This window comes from Mytilus californianus, unplaced genomic scaffold (genome assembly GCF_021869535.1).
Source record: "Mytilus californianus isolate M0D057914Y unplaced genomic scaffold, xbMytCali1.0.p SCAF_6, whole genome shotgun sequence".
NCBI lineage: Eukaryota > Metazoa > Mollusca > Bivalvia > Mytilida > Mytilidae > Mytilus > Mytilus californianus.
Window position 1 is genome coordinate 64,369,706 of NW_026262712.1, and position 22,484 is coordinate 64,392,189.

The 22,484-nt window shown below is 33.0% G+C and overlaps 2 protein-coding genes across 3 annotated transcripts; one reads left to right on the top strand and one right to left on the bottom strand.

Moving 5' to 3' along the window:
* Positions 1-1,075: 1,075 nt before the first annotated feature.
* LOC127704656 (uncharacterized) lies at positions 1,076-11,694 on the bottom strand. 2 transcript variants are annotated; one of them, XM_052208791.1, is made up of 12 exons: positions 11,537-11,694; positions 11,198-11,218; positions 10,254-10,446; positions 9,067-9,279; positions 8,345-8,383; positions 7,963-8,001; positions 7,082-7,147; positions 4,632-4,670; positions 4,413-4,454; positions 3,235-3,291; positions 2,643-2,708; positions 1,076-2,018 (listed from the first exon to the last, which is right to left on the bottom strand). In XM_052208791.1, the coding sequence occupies exons 2-12, from the start codon at positions 11,204-11,206 to the stop codon at positions 1,342-1,344; spliced, it is 1,440 nt and encodes a 479-aa protein (XP_052064751.1). In that variant the 5' UTR covers positions 11,207-11,218; positions 11,537-11,694; the 3' UTR covers positions 1,076-1,341. The 2 variants fall into 2 exon arrangements, with proteins under 2 accessions (XP_052064751.1, XP_052064750.1); XM_052208790.1 differs by having other exon boundaries at positions 11,198-11,268.
* A 129-nt stretch (positions 11,695-11,823) lies between these two features.
* LOC127704655 (E3 ubiquitin-protein ligase TRIM71-like) lies at positions 11,824-20,334 on the top strand. The gene is made up of 7 exons (XM_052208789.1): positions 11,824-11,888; positions 12,381-13,478; positions 14,831-15,011; positions 15,678-15,902; positions 16,469-16,528; positions 18,659-18,715; positions 19,458-20,334. Exons 2-7 carry the CDS (start codon positions 12,387-12,389, stop codon positions 20,135-20,137), a joined length of 2,295 nt encoding a protein of 764 aa, XP_052064749.1. The 5' UTR covers positions 11,824-11,888; positions 12,381-12,386; the 3' UTR covers positions 20,138-20,334.
* Positions 20,335-22,484: the final 2,150 nt, after the last annotated feature.

Genomic DNA, 22,484 nt, shown 5'->3' on the forward strand with positions numbered 1-22,484 from the left:
CACTACTATCCTATCAAATGTTGCAAAGTACCAAAATTTTCCAAAATGATCTCATAATAAATTCATCATAAGTGAGTTATGGTTTTTGGCATCAACATGATCACCACCTTTTCGAAAAATGATTTTTGAAACGAATAAACAATGAATGATATAAACACTCGTTTAAGTTGTTTCACATAATTCAGACCCCCTTATAGCTGACTATACTGTGGGAGTTTTTCTCAATTTTTAAAGATCGCATACTGACGTACAATTGTCTATATCCACGTCATTTGAACTCTGGTGGATATTTGTCTCATTGGCCTCCACATCTTCTTATTTTTATACTTTATAAATTTCGTGCGTCTTGAGCGCTTTACAGGATTTAACTTCAACAGGAACGCTAAAACCTAATAATTTGAAAGCCAGGGATATAGGACCTATATGACCAAAAAGGACCTAAATAATAAAAGCATGGCCTGAAATGCAAAATGAGCATCTACTGATCCAGATCTTTCAATGCAAAATTCTGTGTCTGTTGTTGTCATTGACGTTTTTTTTCAAATTGAGCAATAAATAGTTTAAAATGAAATGAGTGTCCAAACCAGAACTGTGTAAATTAGAGCATAACATGCTAAAATTTGCATTTCAGCAAAAAATTCTTACATCAAAACGGGAACAAGACAAGAATGTTCATATATATATATTATCGATGTATGTTCATCGGAAATTTATGAAAAAATATAGTTTCCAATGACTGTATTTTTCTGACTCTCCCATGACATATACATCACTCGTGCATGTTATAACAGGCCTGCCCTGTCGACGCTCCTGGACATTTTTGTTTGTCTAAAGTTTATGCGAATTCTGATTACCATTACAGTCGTCAGTTTGTACATTTTATATTAGTTTCACATTTTTCTCTTTCTACTAAACTAAATATTATTATTTTTTTTAAATTTTAGTCATATAATAGGCAAAATCCAATAGAATCTTCAGTAATAATGACATGCCTGTTTTCGTGTGTAGAACTACTACGGGGTCTTTGGATAATATAAAGTGCTATATCATATTATTATAATGCTGAAATTTACAATTCTTGCAAAAGGTTTTTTATTGGATTGTTCAATAATCATTGCATAGTAAATATTTTAGACACATTATTTGACACATAACACTAGTACCTAAATTCGTGTTGTTTTTTTTAATTATCATATTTTAATCAAATAAAAATGTGTATTCTCCTGATTAATATATTTAAAGAAGCGTGTTGCAAACCCGGAAACATCATGTCACATTTCAAAAAATTTGAACCATCATATCCTAATGAATGTTACTCATTTGTTGATAGAGATAACGCAGTTAAATAGAAAGAGCATCTAAAGCTTCTTCTGGTATTCTACTGACATCAGACCCATAGAATATTTCCATGGTAATATGTGTTTGTTCTGGGTTGTAAATACCAAAAACTGGCCACAGTGGGGCCTCTTTCGGTGAAACTACTAAGTTTTTGAAGTGAGCTACTACCTTTCTACTTTTTAAATCAACAACTATCCAATGCCTTTTAGACGTATCCAGCAAAAATCCATAGTGTAATTGAGAATATGATCTGATTGATAAGGGAATTCGATCACTAAATGGATAATGACTTAACATTTGACCATTATGCCACCCATGAAGACACACTTTTCCACAAAGGTGGCATCCACTTCCACTGATTACCCATGCAAATGGACTACGGTCGTTTCTAAAACTTTTATCGATTACGTCATTCCTTGCAAGACCAATCTCAAATAAAACTGTCCGTCGAATTAGGCGCAAAATTTTGAATTTTATAGAAATTTCCCAATAAAACAGTCCAGGTTTGTTGAAAGATCGTGTTCCAATGGTTCCCGGAAATAAACGAAGTCTTCGAGTTCCACTTTTACTTTGAGTAGAGCCATATATTTGTTTTGTCGATTTCAAAGCCATCGTAAGACTGTCACGTGAGACTTCTACTGAGGGATGAGAAACAGCTGCATCAAATGCTATGCTTATACCTGAAAATGTAATGACTTATACTTAAATTATGACAACGATATTCACAACTTCTAGTTAATTTATCTTTCACAGGAGATAAACTGGAAATATTGTTCAACAAGTATAAACATATGTTAAGAAAACAAAACAAAATCTACATTATAATCGGAACAGAAAACAGTGTGACTTAATTAAAAAACGAAAAGGAAAACAAAGTTAAGAAGATACTGTACAGAAATCTTAGGATAAAGCAGTCTGAGCACCAACGAACTCATATGCTCTATACAGGTATGCAATGCCTTCTTCAACAATTCAACAATGCTGGTTCAACTTCTTATTTTACTTTTTTTCTTTTATTTATAAGATAATGATTTTTTTTCTAAATCCATAGAGCGGTGATGCGTGTTGAGAAATGCAACCATTTGTTCTGACGTAAAAACAATTCTTTGTAATAGAGTTTCTAAAGTTGTTTTGTTTAATCCTACAAGCAGGAAGGGCGTATCATGGACGTAACTGTCAAATAATCAAAATACAACTTAACATTTTGTTTTCCTCAACAAGTCCCGCTAAAGGAATATAAGTACAATTTATTCGACTCAATATTGAGTCATGTGAAATATTTCCTGCCATTGTTAAAGACTTACAGTTTACGTCATTATACAACAAATTCCGCTCAGTTATAGTACCAGAATATTTTCGTGGAGAAAAGTCTATAAAAAAGAAAAGGTTTGTGTCAAATGATGATAGAATGTTATGACTGTATTTCTGCAAACATGTAAAAATTAAAACATCAACAAACCTTGATACTGTGTTTATCAACTGTTTTGTCCTTTAGATGACAATTAGAATATATAGTTATGAATAATTCACTTAGTCTGCTCAATCTTTTTAGTCATTTGAAATTGAAAATTGAAAATGTTATGCCTGAAGAGCTGCGTTAAATTTGCTTCGGATGTGTACAAAATGTAATTACATGTTACATACAAAAAAAATCATTTAATTGTAAATTATTGTAATCCTAATTATATGAAGAATTATGACTTGTCAATTAACATTTGAAGGAAAGTCCAACACCGCTAACAACTTCCCTTTATAGAAGAATATAGTAAAGCATTTATTTTTTTTATGCCCCCGCCGTCACCGGAGTGGACACATTCTCCATTTATTTCAATTTATTTAATGCATATTGATGCCAATAATAAACAACTTTGCTAGTTAAAGATAAAATTTACTTACTATCCGTGTTAAGTTGATCTCTGGCAGAGTATATCGGTGCATCTTGCAGGGACTCATCTGCAAGTGATATGAAAAGTCTGTGCTTATGGGGTTTTAACTAAGTATAGTATGGCATATATTCTGGCACAGCCTTTGTTGTTTATTGAACAGTTGTCCTATGTCATGCTTTAAGGTGCAGACATTTGCCTTGGAAGGGTCAACTATTGAGACAAACAGACGACTGACAATAAGAATGGAAGAGATAAAATTTATTTTCCTTCTTTCAACTTCAGATTTTTTGTATGGTAAATTATAAAGTGTATGGTTTTTGATTTACATTTTGATACGATTTGTCAGCGCACTGAATCGTTATATTTCTTATTTATTAAAATATTTATATTTACTTTTTACTGCTGTGGTGCGTCTCTCAATCCAAACAAGTCTTCAAATGTTTTATTTTGAAGTAATCACAAAGTTTTATGTTCAAATGAGCAAAGCGAAGGAGAACATTATTATTTTTATTTCTTACTATTGTAATTTTACTACAGACTGTTAACAAGATGACATAGATCACACACTTCTACTACTGCTCCTTTGACTGTGATATCGACTTTATCAAAGACATTGTCATAACCATAGATCACATGATTGATGTGAAGTGTCTAGAGCTTTCTTAGCTTTTTTTTTAGCTATCTCTATAGAACCAGGTTTAATCCACCATTTTCTACACAAGGAAATGCCTGTACCAATTCAGGAATATTTCAGTTGTTTTCCATTCGTTTGGTGTGTTTGAGCTTTAAATTTTTGCCATTTGATAAGGGACTTTCCGTTTTGAATTTTCCTTGGAGTTCGGTATTTTTGATATTTTACTTTTTTTTTCGTTTACTGTTGATGCGCTCTGTTAACTCTATTTCAAGTTTACATTATTTCGATTTTTGCAGTTGTATGTTCATGGATGAAATTTGATTTGGGTATACTTCAATGAGAATGTTACATGGCCACTCACTCTTCACTAGGCATCGGATCCCAACTGACGTGGCTGCATATTTATACATCCCGCACAGTCAAAAGGACGCCCCAATTAAACAAAATTTTTACTACTGAGCGGCAATAGTCCAGAGAAGCCAATATGTCTATTCCCCATTAGTCTAACATACTGAAAGTAAATGTAATTATAACTGGATTATTTTCAAACTTACCTAAAACAGTCAGACGTGAAGGTGGTTTTGTCGCCACAACACCTGTAAAATTATAAGATATGTTCTTAGAGTAATTCCGATAATATTTTCGTTTGAATTTATTACATTTGAAATTTAAAAAGAGATCAACCTGTTACCTCTCTCATTGTACAATTTCATATAAAAAAAAGTATGTTTAGAGTAAAGTGACTGTTCAACTATCAGTTGTTAACTATTTACCTTTGAAAGTTCTCGGTGTCCCACGATACAAAATATCATCTGAAAGTAAAACAGGAATATCATATATCAGTTAAACAGATATTAAAAATGAGTTATTCTTAAAATTTCTTGAAAATTAATATGATTAGGAATAACGGGTACAGTACGCATCGTATTGGTCAATTTTTTATTGCGTCAAAAACGTCATTCTTGCGCCATCATAAAATCACAAAATTTCGAGTCTTTTGGTCATTCGTGACTCTTTTTGATCTAAATGATATAAAGTCTCGTATAACATGGTGTGAAATTAATTCAATATTTCATATGTACATTTCGAAGATTTACTTCTCTTCCGTACTTCTCGGAAAGAAATATAGGATATCCTAGTTAACAAGGTGGACAGCATTACTTGATTAATAATATTAGTTACATAGTGTGCTAGTGACCTAATACGGTATATATGGGGTCAGTAAATTACATATGGGGTGAGAGCGAAGCTCGAATCCCCATATGGAATTTACTGACCCCATATATACCGTATTACGTCACTAGCACACTATGTAACGAATTTATCTTACCGACTATCTTAACGTGTGAAATTTAGACTAGTGACCTATCAAAATGAGCACGTCTTCAATACCGTTAGCATTAAGAAACTACTTCCATTGATCCTACAAAAACAGATGCCAACAATAACAACTTGTTAGGTTTAAATGTGTTTTATGAATTTATTGCAATCTTCATCATCAATTTCTTCGTCTGTTGAAACCTTTAAGATTTTTTCTCAGTACCGTTTTGTTTTTATAAAGGGACGTAACACCCCTACTAACCGTGTATAAAATAAGCCCCGCCTCCCTACTAACCTAATATGGAATATACATGGTCTCCACGCGGACGCTTTTAAACAATCATATTCCTCGAAATGTATAGGAAAAAGATCTCTTCCTATATTATCTAACCTCCTATACTTTCTATGAATATCATTAGTGAAAGGCGACCGCGTGGAGACCCTGTACATTTAATATGGGGTTAGTAGGGCGTGGTTTATTTTAATACACGGTTAGTATTGGTGTCAAGTCCCTTTATAAAAACAGCACGAAGTTGAGGTAAAATCTGAAACGTTTCATCCGGACAACAGATGAAGAAATTAATGATGAACGATTGAAATAAATTCAGAAAACACATTAAGAGCTAACAGGTTGTTATTGTTGGCATTTGTTTTTGTATAGACCAATGGAAGTAGGTTCTTTATATTGAAGACTAAATCACTTTGATAGGCCACTAGTTTAAATGCCAGAGTCATGTTAAGATAGTCGGTAAGATAAATTCGTTACATAGTGTCCTAGTGACCTAATACGATATACTTATATGAGGTCAGTAAATTCCATATGGGTTGAGAGCTTCGCTTCGCTCTCACCCCATATGGAATTTACTGACATCAAATATATCGTATTAGGTCACTAGCAAAGTGTGTAACTAATATTATAAAAGGTATACATAGACATGGAATGGTATGGGACACCTTTTTGGAATGTCAAATATATCAATCGGGTGCAATTTCGCGGAGGTAGTATGGCATAGGGTCGAAATGTATATGCTAATGGTTCATAAATTTGTATCTTCTGTTTAGTTGTCTGTGTAAGCTGTGTACTGGTCTCGTTGTTTAATAATATGAATGATCCCATGTGGTTTACATCTAAAGGTTTCATAGATTTTATATTTCTGATAGCTTGGAAATATATCAAAAGGTTAAAACTTTCCTCAAAAAAAATGAATGAGAAGAGATTTTCGCAAACAACAATATATGAATGGGGACCTTTTAAACCCCAGCCAGACGTCTGAACCAGCATGTTAACAAAATAAACCTTGATATCAAATTTCAGGAAACTCCGATTTGAAATTCCTGAGAAAAAAGTGAAGAGAGGGACGGACTTTGAAATTGCTTTACATCTTTCTTCCAACTAAACGTTTATCTTGTATCAATTTTAATGTTATGCCATTCTTACACAAACACACTGGCTGTCGAGACTTCCAGTCCATCAGCCGTTTTATCGATCAATGTTTAGTATCGGTAAGTACATTAGCTTTGCATTCTACGGAGATGATTTCGACAAAAACTCCTAACATTTATTGTTTAATGATCTTTGAATTCGTGTTTAATTTTCTAACGAATACCATAAAGATCAGCAAAATCTACAGTCTTATCAAATAAACGGGTGAAATATGTAGTGTTTTATTAAAGTAAAGTTTTAACCGTATATTTCTATAGCGTTCCTAGTTAAATTAAAACTTTGGCATCATGTTATTCATAATATAGAATCTGAAAATGTTTCCCAATTTTATCAGCTTGCATGGCCTACACAAATTACATTAGAGTGGTAATCAAAATATTCTTAGCATATATATATATATATATATATATATATATAGGATATCCTAAAAAATAACAGATGCCTTAGTTAAATAAATACCTGATTTTGCGGAACGTGATGACATCAAGGCTGAAATTCTAGGTGATGACATGGACGACAACATCCCTGACAAAATACAGAAAAAAAAGTAGAAAAATGATACCAACCGGTGTACCTGCAGTGTTTTCTGAGCCAAAACAATAAAATGTTTAAAATAAGAATAAAAGAAAATGTTTGAAATAAGAATAAAAGTAAATCTAGAGTATATTTCGAAGAGAAACCAAGACCTATAAACCAAAAAAGTCATCTAGAGGTTGACAAATATATGGTTTTCACATTATATGATGATGATTGATGACTGTTTAACATCCAGTGGCAAATTGAATTCATTTTCAGGATGATAACACGTTAATTTGATGTGAATTGAACCCTGCTTTGTACTTGACTACAAGCTTAGTAGAAATTTCAATATGCTTTTTCACAAGGTAAAAGTCCAATGAAAGACACATCACTCTACCCAGAAACAAAATCCCAACTCCGAGCTATAGTCTTTGCTCTTTCGCCATCATGCAATGTGATTATCGAAAAATTAGCAATTACCAACTTTCAAGTCTTTGGTTTCATCCGACAGGAACTCGAACCTATGACCTTTGGAAATTAACTACTGGCAGCCAATAACATGTACAGAAAATAATCACTGGCAGCACGTGACATGTACGGAAATTAACTACTGGCAGCCAATGGCATGCACAGCAAATAATTACTGGCAGCCAATGGTAAAGCAAACCTCAACTTTGACGGTAATAAACTATACTTTAGACTCCTATGGTGTAATAGAGAGTACCTTGGTTCTTTATTATTGTCAAGAAAAAGATAGTTTTACAAATAAACGTGTTAATATCAGAGCATACTTCAAAACTTTATATTTGAGTCTTACATACCTGTAGTCATTCTTGAAAAGCTTCTGGAAGGCATGTCTCCTAGTTCAAAGAGAATAGAATAGAGACTGGAAACGGGGAATATGTGTAAACAATTTATGGGCATTAGTATCTTCATTTAAAAAAAAAAACTCAATAAGCGATAATCGTTTTTTCACTTCATAATTCCAGAATAAATGGAATAATGTTGAATGTAAATGTGTTTATAACCGGCAAATATACCATGATCATTAATGATATTTCAAGAAGTTTAATCTAAATTTATTTTCTAACAAATTAATTGAATTCAGACTTTCATCTTTAATTGTTGACTTGCGATTTCATGAACATTTATCTTTGTTTCTTCTCACTGCTTATAATGCTAATTATTTACAATATTAGTTACCAGTATATAGTCTTGGAGAACTCCTAAAAGAATGTTTTCCTACAAAAAAGATATGCAAAAAAAGAAATGCATGAAAGAAAGGTTTCATTCGTCCATTGAAGCTATTAATACACAAACAAATATAGGATTGATTACTAGGTGTTGTGTCGGGGGAAATATATTACGGCAAACGGGGTTCAGGAGCGATATTTTGTTAACATATATTATTTACTTGTATGTTAAGCTAATAAAAACATTAATAACATATAGGGTTATTGCACTAATATGGCAGAATTTTGTTCCGAGCAGTATATCATACTACACGGCTTTCGAGTGCAACATGTTATACTGCGAGGGACAGTATTCTTAAAAATTAGTGCAATAACTATTTATAATATATAACAAAATATTTCATCAACATTCATGATACTTCATCAAATTCCTGCAACTCAGATGATAACGCAATGTCAATTTCTGTCACGTTATTTGTCTTTCGTTTGCTAGCAAATATTGTTTTACCCGGAACCACTCAAGTGTGTGAGAAAGTACAGAATGCAATATCGATCAAGATGCAATATTTCTAACTGAACAGGAATGCTCTTTTATACTGCATAAAAAGGGTGATCAGTAAACAAATCGGAAAATATTACATTCTTATTCTACAAAGAAATCTTCTTGAAATATTTGATACTACTTCGTTTATATGTCTAGATATATTGAAACTATCTACATTGATAACTTACTTTTGTTGTAAGAATATTGTCCTAAAGCACTGAATTTGTAACCTGCTGTATTTATACATTTCCCGTTTACCAGCACATGCGCAGTATATTTCCCTGGTTTTGGAGCAATGAAGTATACTTTGTACGTCCCATCTTTGTCTGTATAATCTTCTGCGTGAGGTCGTAATATATCATTGTCTGGGTCTAATATTTCTATACTTATATCTGCAGTTGCTATAAATAGAATTTTGAATGATCGTACTTGGTGTTGGACTGAAATATTAAGTCTTGTTTACTCTGAGTATATAGTTGAAAGGAATACATTTCGTAAATATTGCAGATGTGTTTCAAAATTACTTTATAAAATACTGAATTGGAAAAGAAGGGATATTTTTTACTATGTGGTATGGGTTTTTCTCATTGTTGAATGCCGTACGGTGACCTATAGTTGTTAACTTGTATGTCATTTGGTCTCTAGTAGAGAGTTGTCTCATTGGCAATCATACGGCATCTTCTTATTTTTATATAGGTTGGATAACATAAGACAACATTTCCTAGCAAAAACCAAGGAACTGTGCTATTATTGTTAATTTTCATCTTGACAATTGCTGAAAGGTCAGTCTTTTTGTCTATATGCACGAATGTATTTATGTCCCGATGTCTTTATGCTTGTATGTATGAGTGCCCGATGTCTGTGTGCATGTCTGTCTGTCTGTCTGTAATTTTGTCTATAGGTTAGTATGTGTGTTACAATGCAGAGCGAGTTATAACTTTTCCAATTATGACCGATAGACAACTTTATCATTAACAACTAAAAATCTTTCAGAAAGAGGTAAAAACTTTTTTCAAAAAATGATCATGTATTTTAAGATTGTTTTGGTTTCCACAGCAACGGTATCTACACCATTAAAAGCATAATTCCTTGTAGGTCGAACATAAAATTGATAAATTAAGCAATTATTAAGAAACTAAGGTTCTAAGGAAAAGTTTACCTTACATATGATTTTGGATATTCTTTTAAGGTCCCTTTTGTTCATATCGCTCCTAACGTTTCTACGTATTAGAACATTCCTGGCTATCAATTGTTTATGTTTGAGCGCTCCTCATGAAGTTTAATCAAGAAGAGCGCTTCGGGCGGACGAACATTATAAAGTGTGTTTTTTATTTAAAAATCAATGCATTTTAAAAACGTTGTTAATGAGTCTTACCATCGTATATTGGGATAAGTTCATCGTTATAAAGTCTTATTGTAAGGACAATCTTTTCTTCGTCTACTGCAGCATCACTTGGCACAACAACTGTGTTTGGAATACAAATGGCTATTGATGTCGGTTTCTTGAACAAGTCTTTTGATCGTCTATCCATCTCTGTGATTGAGGATCGAAGCTTGCTTTTGTATTCCTAAATGTTTTGATATAAACTATATTAAAATGTTTTGGTGTTGTAGTCAATTAAGTAAAGCCATCTTCCGTAAAGTTAACCATTGTTCCTTTTTTTATTTTCAGATACGTGTATATAGTAAGGATTTAGAGTTCAAGATAATTGTGCGGATATTGAGTATATATAACACCAGTGTTTTGATATAAATATCTATTCTATAAAGCATTATGTGTATTGATTGTTATAGCTAGCCTTTATAAAAAGAACTAATAATGGAGTCAGTTAGCATGTCCAGGCGTTGTCGTAAAGGACAAAACTGAAAGGGTATGCCAAACATGAGCTGGTAGAACTTTCCGTACAACAACAAAATAATGAATTGTCACAACCTTTTATCGAACTATATATTCTCTCAGTCGTATTACATTTGCGCCAATTTGAAAGAAAAAATCCAAAGTTGCATTTGCACCAATGTTGAAGTACCCAGGTAAGGTTACCTTTTACCATTAAAGAGTTAATTGGTGAACAACGGGTAAAACCATTATGAATGTAGAAGCGTCTCTGTGTTCCCTTTGAAGACTATTGATACTTCAAACTTATACATATCTTTTTGCGTTACTTGCTTCAGTTTTGGTGAAGCCTTGCTGTTGGTAAACTATAAGGAAACAAAAACAATAGCCTTGAATCATTAAATTACATTTTATTTAAAGTTTTAGTCCTGTTTTACATGTGGATGTAAATAGTTTAGATGGATAAACAAATTTTACGAACTTACCCTGTACATATAAATTTCGTCCTGAAATTCATGTGTCAGTTATAGGGAAATATATTGTAGCAAAGAATTTTCTGCAAAAAATGAACCGAGATGAACTGGAGACATATTTTGAATGTTTATTTATTTTCTAGAACTTTGTATGCTTAAATTATATTTAAATTTTCGCATTTAAAGAAAACAAATTCATACTTTTTTTATATTAATTGAAATTGTCATAAACTTTAATTGCTATTTATGTTCAACGTGTTTTTTTTTTCCGAATCAATTAATTACCAGTTAAACATCAATAATAAAAAAGTAATTTATCTAAAAACACACCGATAATGAAATTAAACATACCCCGATAAGATGGCAAGCAATGGGTAAAATTTCTTCTGATTGAAAATTCTGATTCTCCCCTTTCAGTGTATCACTCTTTGCTTTAAAAACAAAGCATATTGAAATCAATACACAATAAAACTTTTTAAGGTATTATTTAAAACCAAGATAATCAACAAAGCTCCCAAATACCTTCACTTTTTGTTGGGTTGTTTTTAGGCGTGAAGGTATAGTTTGTGATTCCTTTCAGCATAACAATAAGCTTAATAGCAACGTGTAATTGATACATGGAAATCGAACTCGAAAAGTCAAACAACAAATTTTTGGCAGATAATCTAGATCGGCATTTATTAGTACAGAACTCTTTTCAAAGGTAGGTAATTTTGAAAGTGCATATACGTCCGTTATTTACAAAAAAAATGTGTTACTGCTAATTATTTATTTTCTTTATTACGTATGAAATGAATAGACAGAAAAATAAAAGATACATTTATTTTGATTGCATTAATAGAAAATTTTAAAAGGCAGCAAATGTCTATAATTTTCATTTCTAACACTCAATGACGCCATTTTATCTGCTATTTCTTAATGCCTGCTTAGTTTGATTACACGCATAGATTTTGATTGGATTTATATAATTTTTTTCGAAACAAATTCAAACTCCCTCTGAGGCAAATTTGACCTAAGAAGATATGTTGTTACTTATAGGTAATTTTGATTATAGCCTCTCGTGTCAGAGTATTTGAACTTCTTTGCATTTTGGCTTTTAAAACAGATTGTGTTTTACTTTTTAATTTGATATTTTTTTCCTTCTAAAGGTCAAAATGTCAACAGCAACTATTTGATATTTTTTTTCCTTCTAAAGGTCAAAATGTCAACAGCAACTTACCATCCGGTGATGACACAACCATTTCGCGTACAAAGTAAAACTTCCATCCGGCCGCAAATAGAGCATGTCCGGCAGAAGTTCCTTGAATGCTATGTCTGTAATGAGGATTTCAATGAGACTGACCATGTACCTAGAACTCTGCCATGCCTTCATTGTGTTTGTGAAGTTTGCATGGAGTCTCTGAAAACACGTGATTCAGTAGTGTGTCCAGAATGCAACGAATCGCACCCGGTTCCAAATGGAGATGTGAAGAATTTTGAAAAAGATGGTTGCAGAGGATATCTTGTTAATTATTTACAGGTACAAGCGAACGAAACTGCAATAACATGCGATGAATGCACGAATAAGCGACGCGGGACTCATCGATGTAAAGAGTGTTCACAATTTCTCTGCAATGATTGTACCGATGCCCACATGAAAACAAAAGTCACCAAGAGGCATGAAATAACCAATGTTAACGATCTCAAAGACTGCACGATAGAAGAACTGCAAGCAATTCAACGTTGTTCGGTCAAAGGTCATGAAGATCAACAGTTCCAATATTACTGTGTTTCGAACAGTTGTGATAAACCGGTCTGTGCTCTTTGCGCTGTCCAGTTCCATTCCGAAAGTAAGGGACATAAGCTACGAACTCTAATGGACGTATATCTGGAAACAAAAAGAACTGTAGACACTTTGGTATCAGAGGTTAAACACAAGCAACTGACAGCTGAGGACACGTTGAATATTGTAGATGGAATAATCTCCAACCTTGACGACGTTCAAGAAAAAATGGTCGAAGATATTGAAGTTGCTTTCGGTAAATGTCAAAAGAAATTAGAAGAAAGGAAAGAAGAAGTAAAAAACGAGCTGTTGAATGCAGTAAGCGTAAAGAAAAAAAGACTTCAAGATCAGTTAAGCTCTCTCAATTTTCACAAAGGAAACCTAGACGACTCCAACGAATTTGCAACATGCGTGTCAACATATGCAACCCCTTCAGAGTTTATGAACTTCAAAGACAAAGTAATCGATAGGTTAAAAGACATGAACACTCGCCATTTTGATGTAAATCCACATGATAATGCTGATGTTCAGGTAAAGGAATTTTCATACAGTCTATGCATGTGTCGAATTTAGTTCGATTCCAAACAAACAATTGTTGTCGGCGTAGTCATTTATTTTTCTACTTATTTTGTATTTTATTATGCATGCATTATCAATTAGAATATTGATTTTATTTCTTTTGTGGAATGTCTTTTACAAAACAAAATGGTATATTCGTTCTCATCTCTTTTATAAATTCTATATCTTTTTTAATCCCTCTACAGTTTTGATCTGGTCCACTGTTGCATGATATATTTAAATGTGAGAGTAATATTTCAAGTCTTGTCCTTTACGTTGATTCGAGTTGTAAGATCAAAGCCACATTTTGGGGTTAACCACAATATAATGATGCACGATGCAGTAAAATTTCAAATAACGAATTTGAAACATGTGTTTCAACATGTTCAACTTTTCAGAGAAAATAAAATGGATATAATTTCAGTTCCCAAATTTTCCTGCCACTTTCTATCTGTTACTGAAGCGCCTTCTGAGATCAGATAACAACAGGAGAAGGAACTAACTTTGTATTAACATTTCTCCAACATAAAGTGAAAGAGTTATGCCGCTTATTATGTATTATTTCAATTTCATGCAATTCGGGTGTGAAAAAAGAATGTGTTGGGTATGCTGTATGTGTCAATGAGACACAGAAAAAACATTTACCTCAATGTAAAACCAACCAAACGACACAAAAGAACCAAACTACATCAAGAGATCAACATACGATCTTCAAGAATAATCGATTGTCTATTCAGTGTGTATCTTTCCACAAAAGACAAAAACACACATTGAGATACAATAAGAGGCAACAAAAGACGAGGTGCCTAACTACTAGATGTTGCATACAAGCCTTCCAGGGCATGTTATTTTACATTCAGGAGGATGATTATATGCATTACCTATTGTCTGGTTCAGACAAATAAGTTATTTTATGAGACATATTTTATTTTATGAGACACATTTCATTTTAAAATGATAAAGTTTATTTTAGTTTTGATTGTGTATACTTGTTGAACAGTAATTCAATAACTGTTGTAAAGACGTTCAATAAAATTTCCTATTATGCTTATTAGAAACAAATGAAGATGCTAAGGGTGCAACCAAAATCTCTTAGTCGAATACAGACAGAAATAGACAACATTCCACAAACAGTACACAGAAAAATAAGGATTCGAAAACATTAGAGGACTTGTAATATTGGGTACTCCGGATGGATCAGCAGACCATGTCCACTTGATGACACCGTTTACGGAAAATAATTGCTAAGACTTCTTTGGTATCTTTCGCCTCTCTTTTTCTTTCAAGTAATTTAAATCTTGATTAAATTTCAATTTAAATTACAGTTTCACCAGGACAATATGGGAGAAGATTTCAAGCATTTTGCCAACAATGTTGGAAAGATATGGTCTTCTTCACTATATATACCCAAAACAAATGTGACATTGAATGACATTCCAGCTGACGTAGAGGACGTTCCAATTACCATCTTTCTATACAATATTGACGGTGATCCTCAAGTAGAAGGTAAAAGTAAACTATTTTAGTCATTGTACGTTATTCATATGTTATTAAGAAGAAAAATAGTTGTTTTTTCTTATAAAATATGCGTTAGTTTTCGATGTTATGTAATGCTATGGTATTTATCTCGACAATGATATCTCGACAATTTTGTGGTTTTGTATGTAATATTTGCTTTAAGAGGTAATTGAGTGACAAAAATCCATCCCGGTAAAATTGAATCCCAAATTCCCGCTGAAATAATGTGTCCGTTCTCGCATCACCATATAATTAAATCCCGAATTCCCGACGATTTAACTGGCTATTCCCAAATTCCCGCGAATTAAACGTCTCAATCCCGACGTCCAGAAAAAGGTCCTTCTGCCCCTCTTATGTAGACGAAAAAACGTCTGGCGTTCCAAGTATCTTTGATAAAGTTTTTTTTTTTATAAATCTAAGGTTCCAACTCCTTCAGGGAAAGATGACCTCAAACGGTTTCAACTATTCTGTCTCGGTCTTCAGAATCCGAATGTTTAGGTGTAATAGACTCCCTTAACTTTATTCACTAGCGGTATTTGTTGCAAATTAATTCAAAAAGAGATTCAAGTGCCATTGAAAAGTACTTTTAAGTTTGCATTTCTCATGAAAATAGTATCTAACGATTTACATGTGTATGTTATTTTTAAAACCAAGGTGGTGTCGACATTCGAGTTGAAATTGAAGATCCAAATGGAAAGATTCACCGACCTACAGTTGAAGATTTTACTGCAAAGCAAGGATGTTATAAGGTGTACTTCATGTCTCAAAAACATGGGAAACACAAGGCAACAGTTTTAATCAACGGTGACAGTATAAATCCTGATGGGTACAGATTCAATGTCATCCACCATGGTGCTGATAGACAATCTCTTACTTACAGTAAGTCTGTATTAAGTGTATATTTTCAAACAACTTCGGCCAATATCTTAAAGGTGGTCTCATTGGGGTCTAAGCGTGACCCGGGATTGCCGATTTTTTGTAAGCGTGACACGTGAAAGTCAAATTATTGTGCCGTGAAAACGGGAAATGAAGTCTAGCGGGACACGGGAAATTACAAAAAAATGAGAATTGCTTACGTACATAGTGTAAGCGGGATACGGGAATCTGACAAAACAGTAAGCGGGATCCGGGATCAGAACCCCCCAATGAGATCCCCTTAAAGAAACCATCGATTAGTTGTGGGAAGATAAATCTAATTTCCTTAATTTTAAATAATCAAACGTATAAAGGAAATTTTGCAGCATTTTCTTTCACTACATACCTCTCTTTGACGTTATGAACTCATTCTCAATAACTTTTACAATTAAATGAATTTACGTTTTCTTTAGACTTTACAAATTAACCATGATGTTCACTATTATCGCATAGTTTTTTTTAAATTTTCTATGATATTCCAAATGTAAATTATGTGTCCATGTCTTCATGTCTTTCTTCTTGATTATCAGGGTCGGCAAGAATCCCAGATACACCTCAACCTAGAAATATTGTGTCACCTACAAACTCTGGTAAGTTTTATTTTACTCAAACACTTTTATTAAAGCGTATAAAAAATGGTAGTCGATACCAAAGGGCAATCTAAAACAACCAAAAACAAGAATGTGTCCATAGTACACGGATGCCCCACTCGCACTATCATTTTCTATGTTCAGTGGACCGTGAAATTGGGGTCAAAATTCTAATTTGGCATTAGAATTTGAAAGATCATATCATAGGGAACATGTGTACTAAGTTTCAAGTTGATTGGACTTCAACTTCATCAAAAAAGGCTGTTTCACACAATCCCATTTTCATGTTCAATGAACCGTAAAATTTGGACCAAAACCCAAATTTGCCATACTTTTTAGAAAGTTCTAATCATAATGACTATGTATGCAAGTTACAAGTGGATGCAACTATAACTTCATCATAAACCACCTTGACCAAAAACTTTAACCTGACACCGGACAGACGGACGAACGGACGGACGAACGAACGAACGAACGAACAAACGAATGGACGCACAGACCAGAAAACATAATGCCCCTACTACTATCGTAGGCGGGGCATAAAAAATAGACAACACTTCTGCTCTATGAAATTCGAACGACACTCCGCAATGCACTTTGAATGAAACCAAAGATTAAGTAACAAAAACCGCTGCACTAACCGGGGTAACTCATGTTTTCTAGTAGGGTAATACGTTAATTGATCATAGCGGATTGGTAAATGTCTCATGTTCAACCATCTAAGACGTCCCAAACTTCACAAACCATCCTTACATTTAATTTGTTTAATCCTGTCACTTGATCGATCGTGAATGTTAGAAATAAAAACACGGGTGTCTGTACAAAAAAGAGTAAACGGTAAACATTACAAAAACAACAAGAAAATAAAATAATACAACAAACAACAAACAAAAACCAAACAAAAAGAGACACTTATTCCTTTCTATAAAACTAGAGATGAATTGAGGTGCTTCAGTCGGAAAGCAGTTCCAGCTTCTCTAATGATACCCGCGTGGCATCTAGTAACGTCAACCTAATCATGATACATGTATATAATTAAGAACACATGACTTGATAACTTTCTTACAAGCAACAAGCAACTATTAAAGAAACCATGATAGGAAACGCAATTCATGGAATATCATATCAACTTTGAGATTTATACATATGGGTTCTGTTGGAATGTAGCTTAAGAGAAATTGAATGTTCACAATGAGAAATTCGGAATTGTCTCTTTGTCTTAAGGCATCTCAACCGACTCTCAACGTCAATTTCTATATATAATTAAACATATAAACCAGACTTAACTGTACCCAAAGTATCCTTATTTCATTTAAACTCTTATCTTTAGTTAATTTTCCAAGAAAACATCATAAAGACCTATAATTGTCAAGGATTTCCTATTTAATAAATGTTTAATAGTGGAAGTATTTGTTGCAATTCTGAGTAAATTATCAACACCTACTTGCCTTATCATCAGTTTATAACAAATTTAAAAGTGTTATTTTCCTATTACTTAGTATAGAAAGTTATTTACACATTAAGAATAGTATATGTGATAGACAACAATACGTTTGTCATTTAGATAATGCTGGTACAAGATACATGTAGTATGAGTGTTCATAAACCCGTAACATGTATCAATTCTGAACATATCAACATCCTCATAGCCTTAACCCTTCAGGAAATAGCGTCTACGTCTTTTTTTCACGTTTTGTTTATTGTTTGGCATAATCCTCTCATCTACATAATATTTTCAATTTTGCTTTCAGTTTATTGATTAATGTTTTGGTATTTCTTAAAGAAGTTTTGTTGGCAATGTTACGGTTGTCAGTTATAAAGCGTGGCCAGCAGGATTATAGATGCAACTTGTACATGCTCAATCAAAAGGTTAAAACTGGAAGTTTTTGGTGTTGAGATCCTCAAAAACGTGCTTTTGGCAGAGTAAATTTGTAAAATGAATCGTTTTTACGCGTCATTGTTTTCAATGCCAAAGTTTCTGTTTGTCATAAGATGTATTATAGTTCTTATAAAGCTGTGTCTAATCTTAAATGGACGCTTTCTAAACTGTATATAAAAATAAGAGCAGATATTCAATGTAGCAGATAAAAATGCTGCAAAATTATTCATTAATCTATTTTTGAATTACAGATGTTACCATTGTGGGTCGTATTACTCCTAGAGATATTATGCATGGAGATGTTAACTGTAAGTATTCGATTCAGATCCCGATACATTGTATATAATACTATATAGTATTAGTTTTTGTCATTGTTGAAGAACATACGGTGGCATGTAATTGTTCACATTTTTGTCTGTTGGTCATTAATGAATAGTTTTCTCATTGATTTGTTTATTCTAATTTAATTTGTTAACCAAAAACTTGTTTGTGCATTAATTATTTGATTATTTTATCTTTTTTAGCTCAGTGTTAATTCTTTTTCAATGTTGACTAAGGTATACAAATACGGTAATCAATCAATGGACTTCTCCAATCTGGCAGTAAAACCCTCGTCCGTTTAGGTGTGGGGGGTGTATAAATGCGCAGCCACGTTAGCCCGTAAAAATGGCGAGATACAAACACAACAAAGAAAAAAAAATCAAGGAACACGAATCCCGTCAGAAACTGGAGATTAATGTAGATGTTTCAGAAGGATCAGCAGGTTCTGTTCTATATAGTGACACTCCCCTCGTGACGCGAGACAAAAATGCGGTGACAATATATAATATACTGTATGTTTGGAGAAATGCCTGATAAATTTTGCTGAAAGGAGAAGAGTGAAAATTACAAAAAATATATACTTCTTCATAAACGCGTTATGTGCTATTATATATAGTCGCGTTAAATGTGTTTCTCTTTCTCATAATAAAATAACTTGAAAGTATTGAACTTTAATATTCAAATCCAAACTCAAAATAAAAGTTTTAATATTTTTATCCATATTTGAAGGTGTCGACATTTCCTTTGATTCATCTGTTGCCCATACATCAATGGACGTATCCGGCGATGAAAAAGTGATGAAAGTGAAGACAATGAAACAGCGACATGGAATTAGCTTCAGGGAACCAGAGGCAGGACATTTCAGAAATTATAAAGGAACGATTGCAACTAAATCTTTCAACAAGCCTGGCCTGTTTTACTGGGAAGTTGTAGTCCAGTACAAAATTTTGCGCTTAATCCGACAGACAATGCTTTTCGAAATGGGCCTTTCGAGAATTGATTGCGTTGATAAGCGTTACACTGTGGATGCATTTCCGTACGCATGGGCAGTTAGTGCACGTGGGTGTCATATATGCGGAAAGGTATGCCTACAGACATGGCATAACGGCCAACTAATGACACATAATCCTTTGTCAAATCGCACACCAACGCCTCCAACTATGGTAGTTAGGCTTCATTATGGATTTCTTCTTGATTCAACCAAACGTCATTGGATAGTCGTCGACCTGAAAACAAAAAAAGTCATCTTCCATTTTAAAAACTTGGTTATCTCCGAGATGTCTGATCCTCTGTTCCCAGTATTTGCCATATACAACCCAGAACAGGTTCAAGCTTCGTTGGAACTTTTGTCTGGAATGAATATTACTGGAATCCCAGAAGAAGCCTTAGATGCTATAGTTATTACGTAGTTATTTCTATTGGAGTGTAGTAGATTATTACTGACTTGTTTCTGAAATGATAATTAGTAGTCTACTCAACGAATTAGAAAAGTGTGACTGATCGATTGTATTTACTTTTTCAAAATGTACATTATTTTTCATATTAAGTAGAGCAAAATTTATTTGTAAAATAGTTTTTTCATTAAAAATATCATAACAAACCGCTACTTTGAGTCTGTAACCACGATACGAAACCATCAATCATATTTTATCATCCAGTTAGATATATGAATGAAATTAGATGTGGGGTATACTTCAGTGAGGTAATCTAACATACATCACAGTCACAACAACTACTTAACTTGTGAAAATCATATACATAATAGAAAAACAAAGGGCATGGGATATCCATCCATGACACAAAATCAGTACATTCACAGCAAAAAACACACAAAAAGAAAAGGAACAGCGCTTTTATTGCTGTTCTTCATCTCATGGCTATTTTCCCACATAAGCCGTTTTCTAAATTGAGTTTGGTCTGCTATAGTAGCTATAAACATGTAATTCCATTGCAATATCTGGTTAATATAAAAAAAGAAGATGTGGTATGATTGCAAATGAGACAACTCTCCACAAGAGACCAAATGACACAGAAATTAACAACTATAGGTCACCGTACGGCCTTCAACAATGAGCAAAGCCCATACCGCATAGTAAAGTCTGCTTTTGATGTAAAACTATCAGGGCCAAGAACTTAGTTAGAAAGACTTTTTTTAGTTTAGAATATATCATGATACATGTATTCATATGTATAGAATTTCAGTTAATTAATCCATGGTCAAATTCACCATATGATTGTGCTGATCGTAGAGTATCTATGACTCTTTTTTAAAAAAATCTTGTTTTCAACGAAATAAAATAATGAAAATTGAAAGAAAAAATTATTTTAAATCGGTTCTATTATTATTGTGTTATTTACACATTACAGCTTTGTTCTTATAATATAAAAATAAGGAGATGTGGTATGATTGCCAATGAGACAACTATCCATCAAAGTTCAAATGAAGTGGATGTAAGCAATTATAGGCAACCGTACGGCCTCCAACAATGAGAAAAACCCATACCGTATAGTATGTTGTGTTGTTACACCACTTTCCAAAGAGTTTTCATGTTGTGTTGTTACACCACTTCCCAAAGAGTTTTCACAAACATATTTAACGCCTTGCCGCATTCACAAATAGGTAAAATATTTCTACATAATTTTTGAGGGCTTTCGTAAATCTTTCAAATTTTTAAATTGTATGGTCTCCTTGTATGAGTTACTAGAAATCATTATATACAAGGCCTCTTGAACTTATAGGGAAGTTATCGTTGAGTAAGGTTTCCGTTTTCCAAACTGATTAAAACATGCACTTAAATATACGGATATACAAATCTTTTAAGGAAAATAAGACAAACGATATTCTGAAAAATTAAAACTTTTTTCTTATTTCAAATACAAACATACAAACTTATCATACAGAAATGTTCTTATTATCGAAAGGTCACACCAGAGACGTCCGGTGGTGCAACACGATTTATACATAATTTATACTTTACATAAGTACAAAAATGGCAACTAACAATTACTCCAGGTAATATATGTTCCATTCGCCGATGACAAATGCACTATATGAGGGTCTGGATGGGGCTTATCAATTCTGTATTTTTTTTCATTTTTTAAGCCATTTTCTCTATTCTTTATATTTTTTACCCCTTATTCTTCTATATTTTTTTTTCTTATTTTTCTCTATCCTTTTTTTATTTACCTTATTTTTTCTATTCTGTATTTTTTTTGTTTGCCCTTTATTCTGCACTTTTTGTCCATTTTCTCTATTCTGTAAACCCCACCCAAACCCTCCTGTGTGTATATCTGATAAGTCCGTTACTTAAGTAAAGTATAACTTATCTCTCTTGTCCGGTGGTCTCTATTAATATTACGAATTTGTATGTTGCAACTATAATAATAAATGTTTTTTTTTCTGTAATGAATAGGATAAATATGCAAAATATGCCTAATGGAACTAAAAATAGGTTATCAAATCAGTGACAATATATTTATTGGACAATAGAGGCTATCGGTGGTTAACGAAATTTCTGTTTGGCCAACTTTTGTGACCAACTGTGCTCTTGAACAAACAAATGCATTCCAGTATTATTATGAATCACTGTTTATGTCAAACTCTGAAACATGACATTATATGTTCACTCTAGATAAATTGTGGTCCGTGCTCCTTGTCCTACGAGTACCTGCTAGGAAGTTATTTAAAACATTATTGGTCGTTTTGTGTCATTTATTTTAGATGTGCCGTTGATTAAAATATTATCATCCTTAGAT